Genomic DNA, 19036 nt, shown 5'->3' on the forward strand with positions numbered 1-19036 from the left:
TAAGATCTATGGCAGAAGGTCGTTCGTTGGGCCTGACTATCTTAGTAGGTCGTCCGTCGTTTAAAATAATTAGGTTAGTTTCGTCTATAGCCTCTACAAGTCGATTTCCTTGTGAATTATCTACTGTAGAACCCCAAAGGCTGTGGTGACAGTTAAAGTCACCGCATATAATGACATCACCCTGTAGTTGTGAAAAAATATTACTCCAGTCAGTCTTAGTTGCTTTTATTTTGGGAGATTTATAAATGGAGGCTAAGGATATCTTAAATTCATCGATATATGCTGCGCATACTTCTATTTTGGAATTAAAGTTTTTACGGATTGAAATTTCATGATAGGATAGGGAATCTTTGATAAGTATAGCAGTGCCTCCAAATCCATCAGTTCTGTCTACATAATAGATTGTAGGTTGGTAAATGAAATATTTTCTTTTTAGATAACCAAGTTTCATTAAGTATAATTAAATCAAATTTAATGGAGTAATGGTTAAGAAAATTAGCAAGATTAGCTTTATTTTTAGTAATGGAATTACAATTCCATTGCAATATATTTATCATCTACTTAATAATAATTTTCATCACTATCACTATCACTATATTGTATTGTACCTAATATTTTTTTGAGTTCTGTTTGTGTTTCCTGAATAACTAGTGGATCTGGGTTTACTAAATTAAATTTTTTAAACATATTTTCAAAAATACAAGGAAGTTTCTGCAGGATCTGTAATTCTAATTTTTCTTTGTATGACTGGAAGGCTTCCCTGTGTGGATTAGGAATAACAGGATCTGGTGCGCTATTTTTAAGTTTAAATGAAGGGCGTTTATTAACTGAAAGTGGCGAACTTACTTTACGCTTTTTCGGCTGTTGGAAATGAGGACGTGGTACCCAATTTTTATTACTCGTGGAAGAGGAATTGTTCGTATCAATATTACCATTCAGCTCAGGGAAATTATTTAGGTTATTTAAAATATCAAAATTATTATGTGTTACTATTTTAGCGTAAGACGGATTTCTTACAATACCTTCAGCTTCTTTAAATGATACATTTTTTTCAGACATGATCTTTTTAATTTTTAATTGTTCCTGGTATTTCGGGCAATTTTTTGATATGGACTATGGTCATGCGTTTCACAGTATATGCAATAAGCGTTAGAAGTGCATTCGATATCGTCATTTTCATCATGGTTTTGACCACATTTTTTACATTTAGTCATAGTGCTTCTGCAGTATTTTGCTGTATGACCATATCGAAGGCACTTAAAACACTGTACGACAGGATATATGTATGGCTCAACAGCAAATCTCACTAAATCAATTTTAACATATTTTGGCAAATTATTTCCTAAAAATGTTAACACGATAATCTGTCTTGGGACAAACTGTGTCTCATTATCGGAATCAATAATCTTACGTTTCATTCTTTTTACTTCTACAACTTTTTGCTCACTTTCAATATTCTCCAATATATACTTTTCGGTCAAAAAAGTGTCAACCTCTCTAATAATTGCCTTTTTATGGTTAAAAAATATAGGTATATAAGCGATCAAATTATTATCTTTTATTAATTTATGTTCTATAATAGCATTTGCGATATTATAAGTCTTAAAAATAATTTTTACCTTATTTCTACCAATCAATTTTATATCAATAACATCTTTATTAAAAGTAGTATGTTTAAATAGATAATGACCAACTTTTACCGCTGATAATCGACTATTTTTATCGACTGGTTCTACAACAATATAGTACGGTCCAATGACAGTCGAAACATATTTGTTGTCTAAATTATATATTTTGTTATCAATTTCCATTTCGTTTTGCCTACCGTTTCCATCTGGTGGGTCTTTTCCAGACGGGGAAGCATCCCCGTCGGAAGAGTTACTCATTATAAAATTATAAACTTGTACTTACCTTATCTATGAGTTTATGAAATAACAAACCAAAACAAACCTGCCTAAATTCGAGCAAAATGTAATTAAGCGCGCTTCACGAGCCAACCTTATAGTTCGGAAGAAACACCAATGAAGAACTTTTTATGATCTACAACTTTTATTTAAAACATTTTTCTCTAGAATGTATAAGAAACTTTTTATAGGCAAAAAACTATGTTTTTTACTTTTTTAGATCGTGTAAAAAAAAATAAAACAAAATCAACTGTACGTCTTCACGCAGATTTTTCATTACCCTTTTAGAACCTTCAAAAATAAAGATTTTTTCAGCTTTTTTTCTTTCTTGACTGGAGTATAATATACTTTTAATATTGTAACAATTGTCAATTATTTGAATATTGATTTCTATTATTAATATTTGCATACTTCAAAAGGGTTAAATTAAAGGATAGGTTTAGCAAACATGGTTTTCAATATGTACATTACTTTTTTCACATTTGTGTTTTAAAATTAGGTAAATATTGTGTGCACATTTTCCCATTTTATATGTTTTTTGTATTTATACATTTGTAGTATTTGACTTTCACCTAATGTTTTTGGGAATTGTGTATGTGGTAATTTATTATTTTTTGAAATGGAAACTAAAATACTTAACACTAAAAAATTTTTTTTAATATGTGTCCTGTTTCTTGTGTTTTAATGAATGTATAAAATATGACGCTATTTTCTCATTGTTAATTCCAATATTTGAGTTATTTTTTCTATTTTATCGTTTTGGTTTAATATATTCCTTAATGGATTTTTTGCATTGTTTGTTACAAAAACATGAATTCAAATGATGTGTCACGTGGCATATATAGTCATTTAATAAGAATGTTGATGATGTCATATTTTTGATAGATCTCAATAAATGAACAAATCAATTCTCTCAGCATGTTGAGAATTAGACAAATAAATTAATTTGTTTTACCGTTTTCTATATACTTAAGCTGAAGAATTTACTATATTATTATGGTTAGTCCACTTTTTTTACGTACTTGTCATTGAATAATAAATGGATCTTGCAGTAATCTAGTAAAATACTGACTGACAAAAAAAAAACTGTCAAATCAGGTATTACTTGTCATCTTGCCATTTTCTGGTTTTATTTCATCGGCTTATGATGTTAACTCCGCATATACTATTCGTGTTTATGTCTCGTATGTCATTATTGGTCTGACGATTGTTTTGTAAATTCTGACTTTGTTCTATTATATGATTTTTAATGAGATTTTTGATATCACTGTATGTTGATGGATCAATAAAAACTTTTTTTTTTTATTTTGTACATGTAAGTGCGTACATTTTCATTTCTTAGGTCTCACAGATACATTATAATTAGTAATATGTTTCTTTTTGTAGTTTATTTACCTTTTCACATATTATTATTTTTGTTTAGTTAATATTTAATTCTTTAAAATCAATAGTATCTCCTATTTCTGCCCCCAAAAGTCTTTTACGCTTTTTTATGTCTATAAAAATAAATGCTTTTTTATACTTTTAGGTGTCATGACGCATTGAAAAAGAATAAGAATTTAATTGGACCAGACCAAAGAGACTACCAAAGAGAATTAGATAGGAATTATAAAAGATTTATAGAGAAACTACAGCCATTAGTCAATCCGCAAAATATAACAATAATTAACAGCAGGTAATTAATTTTTAACTTTTTAATGTCTGTTCTTAATAGAGCATTAAATACGGCAAACATGATAAATTGACATCATTGGCTTAGATTGATCTATTACAAAGGTCAGCAAAAAACGAATCAATTCTAATTTTATTTTTATACTTTCTCTAAAAGGCCTTCTTCTTCAGGTTTCCTCTCATATCGGGGGTTGGAAATTTCCAAGCTGCAACCAAACCATTATGGTTGGTTGCAGCTTGGAGATTTCTGTATGCTTGCATGTAAGTATTGTACATTTGTGCGCTTCCACTATATGACCCAAATTTTGAAGTTTTCTAATTTTAATAGTTTTTATGATTTAAAATTCTTTGTTCATTCTGTGTAATATCTCTACATGCTGTACATTCTCCTCTAGCACACATCTCAATCAGTTATCACTCCTTGGGCTCCATTCCAGAATCTTCCTGGTTCATCTCCCATCCCGCAATCGTGCTACATGTCCCGCCCATCTCCATTTAAGCCTTTTAATGCGTTCGAGAACACCATCCACCTTTGACTTTCTACGTATCTCCTCGTTTATTACCCTGTCTCTCTGTGTTAGGTTAAGCATTGAGCGTTCCATTTTTCTTTAGGTTATTTCTATTACTGTCTGGCGGTTTTTTGGCAAGGGTAAGAGTTTCGGCTCCATATGTAAGGACTGGCAAGACACACTCGTTAGATGCCCTTCTTTTGATACTGATGGGCACTTCCGATATAAAATTGTATATTAATTTGCCGTAGGCAACCCAACTCTTCTTTTAAAGACTCAGGGAGTCTTTAATTCAGACTCACAGTCTTTAATTCAGACTCACATGTCTGATTATCTCTTGTGATGTTCAGTTCTTGTTAGAAATATGTAAATTTGTGAGTTTACTTTCGTTTTGCCCGATCCTGATGTTATCGCTGGGTACTAGGTTGGTCATCATTTTGGTTTTAATTTTATTAATTTTCCATCAATTTTTTCCTGTTTCTGTTCTTCCAGTATGTTTTTAAATTCTTTTATGTCATCCGAACACTATGCCATTAGCAAAGCGAAGGTAATTTAAGTATTCTCCGTCAACGATGGTTTCTTTGTCCTCCCAGTTTATATCTGGGTACCATATGGTCAGAAATCATCTATTCGGTATATCCGATTTCCTTTGTGATGTTATTGATTGATATGTCCTGATCTAACCGTTACGTTGCTCAGGTTTTCCCGTAGATTATAAATAACCCATTCTTGCCTTGTCTTCCCTTTTAACTATGGGTTAAGTCGGGAGGTCCAGTAAGGCCTCCATAGCTGCCGTTGGTGTGCCTTTCATAGCCCTTCTGTGATTCCAAAGCATTCACATCTTTGCGTCTTGCTTAGTTTGAGAATGATAATTTTTTGCGCACCTTTAGCCACCATGCCATTGATGCAAATGTGATTGCTGATTTTGCCACCTTGTTATAAATCCAATATGACATGTCTGGTTTTAAATCCCATATTTTAAATCCCATAATTCCAAATGAGCCTCGAGTGTAATATTACCCAAATATACTTTACTTCACTCACCAGAGTTATATGTGTGCCATTTAGACTTGGAGGAGATTTTGGACTTCTGTGAGCTTATGTTAAGCCTTATATTTGAAATCGATAAATTAGGTGTAACTTCTGTAACTAAAATTAGATGGCGGCCATAGCTCAGTGGCTAGATACTAACTTACTAAGCCGGACGGCCCAGGTACAGACATAAGTAATTTTTCAATGTCTAATTTAACTGAGCTGTCACCGTGTTTCAGAGAGCATGTAAATCCGTCGATACCGGCCACGTAAGAAGGTGTGCAGTACGACCGATTATAACTATAAATGGCTTTCGAAAAAAAAAAAGACTGTGCCATTAAATTTGCGTAGGCTAAAATGACCGGTTCATATGTATAGCCCATAACATATTGCCTGTCGTTGCTGAGTCTAGCTATCAGCCCTTCCATGACCAGATTTCGTATCCATCTGCGCCCTTTTTCGTTAATTCCTTTTAGATGAATCGCTCATGTGATGGCTTCGTAGAAGGTGTAGTCGAATGTTCCCTCTTTATTGAAAAATGGTTTACCATCAGTTGATCATAGGTATCAGTTTTGTTTTACACTCAGGAAGTGAACCCTGAAAACTACTACTACTTTCAGGTTCTCTTCATCATTCGAGTATTCACCTGACTCCTTTTGGAGTGAAAGAATACTTATCTAAGGGTCCTGCCTTGATAGAGAGAGCTTTATAGAGCCTTGACATTTTTGCAATTTGTTCTATCTCTTACCAATGCCTTAATGAACTATGTATTAATAGTCGATGTATTACGAGACAATTTCTCTAAAAGAAATATTGAACTTATGGCGAAAAAGATGAGGCGATAATAACAATTAACTAAAATGGAATCAAAAAAACAGACGATAGTGTCTATCATAAAGAAGAAATAAGAAAATGAAAAAAATAATTCCAATGGGAAATATTATTTTCTACAGAAATAAAAAGTATTTAGCCATAAAAAGGTACGCCAAAACACAAACATAAAATACGGCAATAAGATCAATAGTACAAACACAATTAAGAGGAAGAACACCTAAAATATTAAAAAAAAAAAAAACGGGATGTGGCACTCCCGGAGTGACTGACGAGATGAAGCGTAGCTTTCTTATCGTCTACGTATGGAGCAATAGTTTTTAATTTAATTCAATTCGATTCGATGCGATGCGATTCAATGCAATTTATTTTAATTTATTTTAATTTAATTTAATTTTATTTTTCTTTTATTTTACTTATTTTGTTAAGAAAACACGCATGGAACTGCATTTACTACTCGATGTAGCGCGCGATCGTTTCAGATAAGATGCCAAGAATAGGTTCAGTCAAAACATGCTAACAAAAATAATAAGATCAATATAATAAAACAAGACATGACAAGCTCATGGATGAGACCCGAAAATAAAAGAATAGATGAAACGTGAGACCATAAATCGAGAACAGAAAAACGGAGAATAACATGTTATTGATTACTCTGGCGAAATTTTTAAGTACTCTGCCAAAGTAACGGTATAATACGTATATTGTTTTTTTTTTATTTAAAAAACAATTATAATTTCTATATTAATTTTGTTTTGTATTTCTGATTTCAGTCCCAATAGATATCCTCACGCTGAAAATTCACCTTTAAGATGGTAAAGGATCAAAACACATGGGCATAGTTTGGTTATCTTGGCGCATTTTAATTCGAGTTTATATTCCTAAAAGGTTGAACACCTAGTGGATGTAAGCTACAGTTTTAATATTGGCATGAAGAATATATTAAAGCATTTATCTAAAAAATATTCATTCCAGTGGTCCATTCAAATTCCATTGAGACTCAGTAAGTATTCGATCTAACATTTAGTTTATTCTCAAGATCCACACATCAAATTTTATTTTTTATACTTCAAAACTCTGTTAATGTCTATTTTACCAAAAAATGATTAATGTTAGTCATTAAGCAATAAAGAATTTTACAGAATAGAGAAAAGAGAATAACACAATAATAAAAAGTATGCTGAAAAATTTATAAGAAATGATTCAGGGAATATATCAATACCGTAGGTAAACTACATGCGAGAAAAACTATATGGAAAAATCCCAAGAATACTTAATTTAGGAAACAAATATAAAATTAAGCATCTCGGCAATGTTGTAGTGGCCAGAACCTCAGGGTTTTCACCGAGTGAAGACTCAGTGACTCGTGGATTCAAATCTGGTCGGGCACGGGAATTTTTTTTATAAGAAACAAGGAATTTTTATATTCATCGGATCAGTAGTCGTCTGGTCTAAGTGCCTTAGTCGTTTGGATATAATAAGCGATTATCTGTAAAGTCTATATTGGTTGTTTATTAAGCCTTAACTGAGTAACAAGGCATTTACTCAACACACACTTCACAAAAGGATTATTGCGGTAATAATATTATATTGTTGTTATTTAAAAAATAAAAAAAATTGCAACATTTAAAACAACCAATAAGTTAATACTTGTGTTGTCTCAGACTAAACCCAATTACAAACAAGAAAAACCAAAGGTTTGTATTTATTAAATACCTTGTAAATGTGAAAACTTTTATTTTTAATGATATCTGTCCATCAGATCAAATCAAATCAAAATTTAGAAGTAAGATGAAATAGGATTTGGTTACAATATTAAAAAAAGATTTTCCTTAAGGAAAATACCGACATTACTAAATTAATAAACGAAAAACCAAACACATGTATCGGGAATAAATCATTTTTAACGTAAAATAATATATTCTTATAATTTAGCAGTATAAAAAAATATTACTTGATGTCATTATTGGGAGTAGACTAAACTAAATTTTAGACCACTTATTGTGACGGAATAGTATCGTCGGGAGTTTTTTCTGATCTTTCCTCATTATTTACAATGGAATACTAATAACATAATTTTATCGTCGTGATTGGATGTAGTGGATTTACTGAGCTCGACAAAATTTTGACAGATTCATTGTCGGAAATATACAGCATGAATATTCCTACACTCATTATTAATAGCTGAAATAAACTTACTGTTTATTGTACTGTAAAAAACTTTTTATTTGTAAATGCTAAAATATAAGCGACTATAACAGTTTAAAAATAAACATTAGGTATTTGTTTTATTGAAGTCAAAATGTGACCAACATAACACAAAATTAATTACTAAATTTCCTAGACTGGGTTGAGTTCAGTGAAGTATGAAGTATGAAAAGTAAATGTAGATTCAAAATCGCAAATCCACTTAACATTTTAACTGCTATATTTGAAGTTAAAATTTTTGACTGGGCCCGGGTTCAAACATGAACCTCGTATTCTGCACACTTCTATGAGTCCGTGCCAGCTAACCGAGCCATCAAGCTGGCGAGATTTGGATAGAATAATTTTTATAAATAATTTTATACATTTTTAAAAATCTTTTAGATCATTTTAGTGAGACTTTATAATACTCTCTCTTTTTTTTTTACTCATGCGTACACCTTTGGGAAATTGCATTCTCCAAAGATCGATAACATTTCTGGAATCTTCTGTAATATATTTTGTTTTAATAAAACCTTTTATTTTGCCGTCAATTTTATTACAAATCACAAACTGATTGTTCTACGATTTACTAATAAAAATGTATATTGTTTATAATTGATATATCAACAAATGATGTTTAAAAATATATTAAAAATAAGATATATTTTTTAGAAATTAAAATCATTTTTACATAAATAGGGCACTCGAATATGCTGCGTTGCATGATGTGCTACACTAGATTCATTTTTTGGATTTAGACATATTTTCGAAAATTTTGCCGTTCTTTCGAGAATTTTTTTGATTCTCATTCCTTTAAAAAACTCAAAAAAAAGGTGGAGATAAAACGGTAGAAAACTATTACAGATTAGTCACAGTTGGCACCTAGGCATTTAAAACGATTTATTTTCAATTTATATTCACGAACGAGACAAAAACGTTCATGAAAAATATTAGTATCGTTCTTCAGTCATTCAATGATTATTTTTTTGAGTATTTTATCAGTTTGGGGAAAGCTTATATTTAAAATATTATTTTCTTGTATTGAATAAGATCCTAAACAGGCATATATTTTTGGAATAAATGCTTTAATATGATTATTATTTGACAACAGCGAACAAAAACTGTGTTAAAGCTTCATAGTAATTAAAATAACAGTATTTATAGTATTTCTATAATATTTCATTCAATTAATTTATGTACCATATTTATTGAAATCTGCTTTATTTATCGTATACAAAGCGGATCTACACTAAGAATTAAGATTGCAATTTTCAAAACTATATTTATTTATTTATATGCAAAAATGTATTCATCAATGCTTTTATTTTTTTATTTTTATAGAGATATATAACTAAATAAAATATTTGTCAAATATTGTCTACTTTTAATTTAATAAGTATTTTGTTCCAGGGTTACCTTTTTTTAACAATTAATTATAATACTTTCGTAACAAGCGATAATGATACATCTGAAGAAGTAAAACGAAGGGTACAGATAGCGAACAAATGTTATTTTTGACTAAATAAGCAGCTAAAAACAGAAATTTAAGCCAAAAAACCAAATTAACAGTATATAGATCACTCATCCTACCAGTGCTAATATGTAGGTTAGCAACATGGACCATCTCCAAAACAAACGCAAATCGTCTGCTCGTCTTCGAAAGCAAGATACTATAGTAGAAATCCTCAATTTAGAAGAGTGATTTCATAGTTTTAACGCCGAATATCCTCAAATTTAAATGTACACAGCGGCCCTCGAAAACTATCCGTTTTCTCAATTGCAATTTGCGTTTCCTCATAAGAAATTACAGAATATATAAAGTAGTATATTTATTTGTGCTTCTCTATAGTAGACTTGACCAGATGTTGTCGTACAGTGTAGCCAATTCTTGTTCACAAGTAGTAATTATGGTCATATAAAACCTGTATTCTTCCAAAAAACATGAATTTTTCAATAGTAAAAATTAAGCACAAAATTGTAATGAAATAAATTTTATTTATATGTTCCGTTTCGTTACATATTTAAATTTATAAAATAAAAATCGATATTTTAAAACATTATTTTTCAATCGTTTGGCAACGTTGAAATTAGCGAGGAAATTCCGATTTAGAATTCAGACCCAGACATAGCTGTAAAACTAGTTTTTATTCTTTTTTCGCCGAATAAATGCCCATCAAGACATAACCGATGGTTTATTTACATTGGCGTTTCTATGGGTAGTGCATGTGTTGCATTTTGTGAGTATATTTTATGTGATAAGTTTGTAAACTTATTGTTGTCAATACTGTATTGTAGTATTGATAAAACGTGTTATTGATAACAAGAGTGTTATAGTTTGTCGTTTTATAGTAAATTTTTAGTTATATTCTGTGATTATTAAATTATAATGGACGAAAAACCGAGTTGTTAAAAGAGAAGACAGCAAAATTCTGATGTTGATTCCAAAAATGAAAAGCCGCAAAAGAGACGGAAAATGTTAACGTCCGAAGAGATGGTAATGATACAAAACGTTTATGAAGGAATTGTCGGCAGAAAAATGGCATTAAATGTTAGCCAAGCGGTCGACATTTGTAGCAGTTTAACAAAAGTATCCGTTAGCTGTATTTATCGTGTACTTAAAAATACATCGGAAAATAAAAAGCTAGAAAAAGGTGAAACTAGAGGTAGGAAAAGCGTTGTTTTGGATGACGAGGCAAGGAATATTATACGTCGAAAAATTCATTCATTTTATTTTCGGAGTGAAATTCCAACACTGAAAAATATTTCGCAAGAGCTCGAAAACGATGACTCCTTACCCAAGATATCTCGTAGAGTCTTAATCAGGACCATGCGCGAAATGAACTTTCGATATGTAAAACGCAACACAAAAAGTATGCTATTAGAAAAAAATGAAATTATTCTGTGGAGAAGAAAATATTTAGAAGAAATACGAAACATTCGCAGCACTGACGCAAAATATATTATTTGGATGAAACCTGGATTAACGAAGGTCATACAGTTGGAATGCTGCGATGCTACGTCTTCCCTGTCCTTTTTTATGGTGTTGAATCGTGGACCTTGAACGAAGATATGTGTAGAAAACTGGAAGCATTTGAGATGTGGCTATATCGGAAAATGCTTAAGATCCCGTGGACTGACCGAGTCACAAATAAGGAGGTCCTCAGAAGAATGAAGAAGAATCGAGAAGTACTGACCACTATCAAATCTCGAAAGTTACAGTTCTTCGGACATATTATGCGAAATGAATCCAGATATGCTCTCCTTCAAGCCATGCTGCAAGGAAAAATATTTGAAAAACGAGGTCCAGGAAGAAGAAGAACATCTTGGTTAAAGAACTTCAGAATCTGGTTCAATACAACATCTGTGCAGCTTTTCCGCGCTGCTGCAGATAAGATAAAGATTGCCATGATGATCGCCAACATTCGTAACGGATAGGCACATCAAGAAGAAGAAGATACAGTTGGAAAAGTTTGGCAAGATTTAAATGTCCAAAAGTAAACGCGAAGCATTTATAGAAGGCTGGTCTACAGGATTAAAAGGGACGGCGTTTAATCATCACCCATATAGGAAGTGATACAGGGTTCCTTGATGATGGTTTGCCTCAATTTGAGTCGAAAAAAACAGGTGATTATCATGAAGAAATGACTTCCGAAGTATTTGAGCGCTGGTTTAAGAGAATCTTACCAAAATTGGAATCTGGGTCTGTGGTTGTTGTGGACAATGCGCCCTATCATAGCCGCAGACTAGAACAATTACCTACGACGGCATGGCGGAAAGGACGGCATTGCACGGTTAAGAAAAAGTGAATATCTTAAATATGCTGTGGATGAAACTGCAAAAGATTATGGTGTCAAAGTTCTGCGTCTACCACCTTATCATTGCGAACTTAATCCGATTGAACTTATATGGGCGCAAGTGAAAGGAGAAGTAGCACGCAATAACAAAACGTTCAAATTAAACGAAGTTAAGGAACTTTTAATTCAAGCAATCCTCCATGTAACTCCAGAGAAATGGGCTAAATGTATAGGCCACATAATTAAAGAAGACCGTTAAAAAAAAAGTAACGCGCCACAAGACATACCTTTGGGGTGGTATGGAAACTGTCTTAAAATTTGTTTTAAAAAAATTTCATTGTGTAGCTCTTTAAGGACGGGTCACGTCAAAAGACATTTTAGCGTAACTTCCGCGACAGCCGGGTGGCATCAGTAAGCTTTCTGCAAAATTACTTGTTTTTTATAGCTTTTTGTTTGTGGCATTCTGTATTTTTAGGAGACTGTAGGGAATAAGCCACGAAATATTTATTTATAGGTTTAATTTACTGATGTTTCGATCTCTATATAAAGAGATCGTTTTCAAATATACAAGTGATAGTAATATTTATTTTTCTATGGGTTTTTGCTTGCCGTTCTGTATATTTAGAAATAATGTTGGGAATAAGTAATAATATATTTAATTGAAATGTTTAATTTACTGACGTTTCGATCTCTATATAAAGAGATCGTTTTTAAATATACAAATTATAGTAATATTTATTTTTCTGTGGCTTTTTGCTTGTGGCATTCCGTATTTTTAGGGAGAATGTTGGAAATAAGGCACAATACATCTATCTATTTACATGTTTATTTTACTGACGTTTCGATCTCTATTCCAGAGACCGTTTTTAAAGTTAAGAAAAAAAAAAAAAAATAAATAATATAAGATTATATAAATATATAATAATAAACAAATAAAATAAATATAACTATAATTTATATCTTTGAAAACGGTCTTTGGATATAGAGATGGAAACTTCAGTAAAAACCTGCAGATAAATATATTGTGGCCTATTTTGAACAATAATATTTAAACAATATAATATAATTAACGTTGAAATAAAAGTGAGTGTACGCCACTGGATTTTCATACGTCTTTCCCCACTTCTCCGCCTTCAAACGATGAATCACTCTCCCAAATAGTGAAATTATAGTTTACGCAGAGTAATGGGCGCAATCTGTGAAAATGGTATTTGGAGAAGGCGATATAATTTCGAATTGTATGAGAAGTCTAAAGAAATATTTAATGGTAGAGATGTAGTCTCTCATAAAAATAGGTACAGCTTAGATGGGCAGGACATGTGTCGAGATCAAATAAAAATTACCCACCCAGACCAACCCTTTTAGCGGCACCAGTAGAACAAGGTAGACCAAGATTGAGATGAAGGGGTGATGTGGACTAGGACGCGAGGAAGATCGGCGCAGCACACTAACACCGGTTGGTGATGAACAGAAACGACTAGCGAAATATACTGGGGAAGGTCGCGGCTCAACTAGGGCTGTAGCCCCACTGATAATGATAATATATTGTTTTGAGGAAATAAAGAACAAATTTTTAAAAGTAGGTTATTTAAGAAACAAATTAGACACCACTTAGAAAACTAGGTTTTGATTTATTCACAAATTATTATATTCTAATCAGTAATGTTTTTTTAAATTCGAATTTTAAATAGATTGCATGAAGTTGAGGGGTTTCATGTGATTTACATACACTTATTGAAACTTTCCTTGAAATTATACTTAGTAGAATAAACAAAAAAATATTCAAGAATAGCATTTGCAGTGTAGAAAGTTACTTGGAAACGGAAGCTAAAAAAACCTGGAGCAGATATGTTATCAGATCACAATCCCGTAGTGGCCCAAATGCAAGTTATTGAAGAACCTTAAAAATAAAATATTAAGAAGACCTAATAATTTTAAAATGCGAGGAAAATCATCGGAATATCTCCCACAAACTCAATGATCAGATCAGTAAAATCTAAAATAATCAAGAGGCGGAATACACTACTAAGGAAATTATAGACCACACTTGGAGTCAGATTGAAAGTGCAATTCTGAACGGACAAGAGCATATAATACCTACAAATATCAAGAAACTGCATAAGGAATGAATGACTCAATATATATTAGACTTAATGAAACAGCGGCGACAATTTAAAAACAGACATATAGAAAAGTACAAACTCAAAAACTTATCAGAACAAAAATTAATGTGTCAAGGAAACATGGATAACGGGAGAAGCGAGGAAATATACCAAAAACATGATCTATTTAACATCCACAAAAAAGTTAAGCAAATCATAGGAAACCGTAAAGTTAATAAATCACTATAATAGGACAGTTCTTGATATACAAGAAATAGAAGAACCATGAACAAAGTAAACTTCTGGTGTTTTAACGACATAGGTCCCCTTTCCTTAAGCAACATCAAACAGAAATGGGGTCAAGTATAATGATGCCAGAAATAGAGAAGTTTCTAAGAGGGATAAAAAAATGGTAAAGCAGCTTCACCAGACGACATTTATCCAAAATTCCTGAAACTCATAAACGAAGAAAACTTAAAAATCTTGGCGAAAAAACACAATTCACAAGTGTGTATATATACCTGAGAATTGGCTAAAATCTACATTTATCCCCATTCCTAAAATATCCCGTGCAAAAAGATATAATGAGTTTCGACTATTCAGCCTAATGAGTCAAGTATTAAGGTTGCTTTTCAACAAGATGTGAGCGAACTAAAAAGAGGCTTTCAAGAAGATTGGGAACCAGAGATACTTTGTTTGCGCTGTCAATCCGGCTGTAAAAGTGCTGAGATCAGTGGAAAGAAGTATATCTATGCTTCACAGATTACACTAAATCATTTGACTGTGTTAAATATAGTGCGCTATTAAATATTCTAGAAAGGAAAGGATTAGACTCCCAAGATCTAAAAATCACTCAGTACCTGTATGAGCAGCAGGTAGCAACAGTACAGTTTGAAAAGTCTCTAACTATCTAACGTACTCTTAGATTGTATTTTAAAACGCACTTAAAGGCTCAGAACATGAAAAAAGTGAATGGTAAATTAATAAATAATTTAAGATTGCGTAGTTGCAAACAGTTGACACAGTTATTATTGCGTAGGCTCCTTAAGGCCTACAGCGGCTGCTTGACAAAATAAATATCAGTTGAAGGAAGTCGATTGGGGCTAAAAATCAACACCGCAAAAACGAAGATATTAGTGGTACAATGGAATCCGAACCAACCAGTGCCCATAAATGTATACGGCACAGAAAAAACAAAGTCTCTAAGTTTAAATAGCTGGGCAGCTGGATCAGTGAAGATTAAATCCTGACTTACCCTACTTAAGATTAAATCCTGATTAAATTCGAGCCCGAATTGAAATGGCTAGGACAAACTTTTTGAAAATGTGAAGCCTCTTATGCGATAGGTCACTTGATTTTCAAATAAGATACAATTTTGTGAAGTTTTACATATATTCCGCACTGTTATATGGAGTTTTAGCATCTGATACCTGAGTATATAGACGAATATTACTAATAACTTGGACTTCTCACACCACCAACTTAAAAGCTCTCCAGCGAAATAGCAGAGAATATGAACATTGAATTTAAAAAAAAAGCGGAAAACTAGATCTCGGACATGTAATGAGAAATAACAGATATAATTTTCTACAGCTCGTAATCGAGGGTAAGACTAAGGGCAAACGGGGACCAGGACGAAGATAGTACTCCTTGCTTAAAAATATACGACATAGAACAGGCTTGGGCTCGAACGAGTTGCTGAAGAATTTGTCAAAATGGTTCGCAATGTTCGATAGGAGAAGGCACTCGAAGAAGAAAAAGAAACTATTGGCTTGGAACTATTTAGAGCTGTAGTGTCAAAAGTAAAAGTGGCCATGTTGATTACCAACCTCATTAAAAAAGAGAGTAGCTAAAGAAAAAGAATGCAACTTGTTGGGGGAATTTAACTAAAGTATATGGTTTGGTCCGAACATATCACTGATGGGTACTTTGAACAAAACTTGTCGTATGTCAAGTCACTAGGAATCTTTTTGAACTATTTTATCACTGAAAATACTCCTTAAATCGGAGTTTGTCAACTTTTGGTTTTTTTGTTGGTCTCTTTTTAGATCTATCTTTGGTACCTTACACAAAAGCTACAGATTTCTTATGCGTGATTGCCAAAACCGATAATAAATTGTTTGTTAAAGATCTGACTAAAATATAATTCACAATGCAGTATTCACATATTGAATTGTTATAGATATTAAGTAATATTGTCGTATTTTCTATTCTAGTCTAGAGATTCGATTACACGGGGCGAATTTACTAGCTACTAGCCGGTGAGTCACCGAGTAGGCCAATTTTTGCCACGCTATAGAGGGTTATAGTTGAATACAAATTTCACGGGACATCTCATGTACCTCGTTAAAAGGGAAACCTCGTAATAACCGTGTTCGTTATAGAGGAAGTATACTGTATATACATATATATATATATATATATATATATATATATATATATATATATATATATACTGTATATACATATATATATATATATATATATATATATATATATATATATATATATATATATATATATATATATATATATATATATATATATATATATAGTTCATGCAAAACCATAAATCAAAGAAAATATTTTGGAAAGTGTTTTCCCAATTAACCAAGAACTCAAGATGGGGTGATTCACTACTCTTCATCAATTCGTTTCTAGTCATCATATATTTACTCTAGGCAGGTTTAAATTAAAAACTGCAAGAAAAATAACAAACAAAATATAAACATTTAATGAGAAGTAAAAAGTTAAAAGAATATCTGTCACTAAAATGCTAAAAGATTCAAATAGTAACTATTGTCAAAATTTAATAAATGTCATTCGATTAATAACAACATTGAATCATTTGTTTAAATTTTTATAATAATTCTCGTTTTAAAATAATTTCATATAAATAAAATTATTTTTAAACATATTAGGTTGATATAATAATTTACTATCAAATGATATTTATTTTTATTTGAATATTAATATTTGATTTCAATTTGACATAATGTTTGACATAAATAATCAACGTATGCTTTGTTAATACTTTAACAGGTGGCGTTAGGAGCAAACATAATAATTTATTGAATTTGTTTAAAATATAGAAAATAAATATTAAAATTACTTTATTCAATTTTAAAAATTTTATTTCTTTTAAAAATATATAGAACACAGTAGTCTTGCGCTAGTCTACTGTACCGCCTACTGTAACATCTTTTTTATGATGTGGCATTAAAAAATACATATAACCCTTAATTTTCACCTTTCTATCACCAACCCCTATTTTTTAATAGTCACATTAGTGTCACAGAGATAGTTGCTATACTCTATTCGCTTAGCTCGGGCATATTTTGACAGATTCATTGACGGAAACCTACAACACAATAATTCCTACTTCTCAGTATTTATAGCTCAAGTATCCTACTATTGCAGACTTCTTTCTTTACAAAAAAGAAGAACTATTCTAAATACTGGAAGTGTATACTAAACCCAACAAATTTTGGGTAGTATATATTTAAAAAATATATTTTAGTTGTTATAATTTAACATAACTATTTATTATATCGTGCAGATAAATAAATATTGATTGTTGGTAATTCGCAAAATTCTATTTTATTTACTATTTAGTTTGTTTAATATTAATATTGGCTATGAGTATGTATGCTTGGTTGTATAGTAATTTCAAGCCACTTTTAGTCTGTCAAAAAGTAACTAACTTCGCAAAAAAATAATTACTAAATTCACTAGACAGTTCGGACTGGGAATAGCGAACCGAGTATATACTCCTCCAACATGGCTTGACAGATTTTTATGAAATTGTACATATATATTCGGTAGGTCTGAGAATCTGTCTTAATATATTTTTAACATCCCTAAGTAATAAAGGTGATCCACCCCAAACATTTTTTTTGTTTTGTGGACAAATTTTTTTATTTTTATTTTATTACGATGTGGCATTAAACAGTGCAACTCTCTTCACCCTACATTTTCACCCTTCTATCACTAACTTGTAATTTATAATAGTCATATTAGTAATTTAATCATTTTAACCCTGTTCGATAATTGACCAATTTAGATCAGTTATCCCCGCAAGGCTTCCACATGACTGTGTCAGGTCTTACTCAGTAAATAGGACGGAGTAGGGATGTAAACAAAGCCGGTCTCCTATCTCTCTTACACAATAAGCCTTCTCTCACTCCGAAAACTCTCACAGTTTTCGACCATTATTATTGTTTATTTATGCATCAAGCGAAGTAGTTATTATACAATTATCATTTACCGCCAAAGTGTAATTCTCAAGTAAATTTATTATTCATTTATGGGCCGAGCTTATTCAGACTCCCACCTAACAATCTACAATTAAAAGAAGGATCAGTTGCCATTGTGCTGCGTAACATTAATCAACCTCGACTATGCCATGGGGCGAGACTGACTGTGAAAAGGCTAATGAATAATATCATTGGGGCAACGATCAAGGAAAAATACAAAGGAGAAGATGTCTTGATTCCGCGTATACCAATTATTCCAACGAACGTACCATTTGATTTTAAACGTTTACAATTTCCTGTGCACTTGGCTTTTGCAATGACAATAAATAAATCAAAAAGCCAACCGTTGGAAGTTTGCGGAATTAATTTGAAATTTCCATGTTTCGGGCATAGACAATAATTATTTGCGCGTCGGAAAGCCATAATCATTGTATATTTATGCAATGCAAAAAAAATAAAAATATTGTTTATCAGAAAGCGTTAAATTAATTCAACATTTTTCGTACCTACATAATATATTTGAGTATTTTTTTTCTGGTAATTTTTTAAGACCCTTTATTTAATTCTAATGCGGTACGAATTCGCTGGGTCAGCTAGTATTTATATAAAATTAATTGAAGACGAGCGGTCTGTGGAGTGGAGAAATTGCTGATCGGTTGGGTTAAAATAAAACTGAATGAAATGAATATTAGTAATGTAAACGAAATTAAATGGAAATGCAGAATTAAATAAATTACGTATAGAAAATGA

General features: G+C 31.6%; 1 protein-coding gene across 1 annotated transcript in view; it reads left to right on the forward strand.

Moving 5' to 3' along the window:
- Positions 1–9494, forward strand: part of Zir (dedicator of cytokinesis) — a 92391-nt gene extending 82897 nt beyond the window's left edge. Inside the window, exons 24-25 of the mRNA XM_072519382.1 lie at positions 3433–3579; positions 6721–9494. Coding sequence (XP_072375483.1) covers positions 3433–3579; positions 6721–6766 — 193 coding nt within the window. The 3' untranslated portion in view covers positions 6767–9494. The remainder of the gene's footprint in view (positions 1–3432; positions 3580–6720) is intronic.
- Positions 9495–19036: the final 9542 nt, after the last annotated feature.

This window comes from Diabrotica undecimpunctata, chromosome 1, assembly GCF_040954645.1.
Source record: "Diabrotica undecimpunctata isolate CICGRU chromosome 1, icDiaUnde3, whole genome shotgun sequence".
Taxonomy (NCBI): Eukaryota; Metazoa; Arthropoda; class Insecta; order Coleoptera; family Chrysomelidae; genus Diabrotica; species Diabrotica undecimpunctata.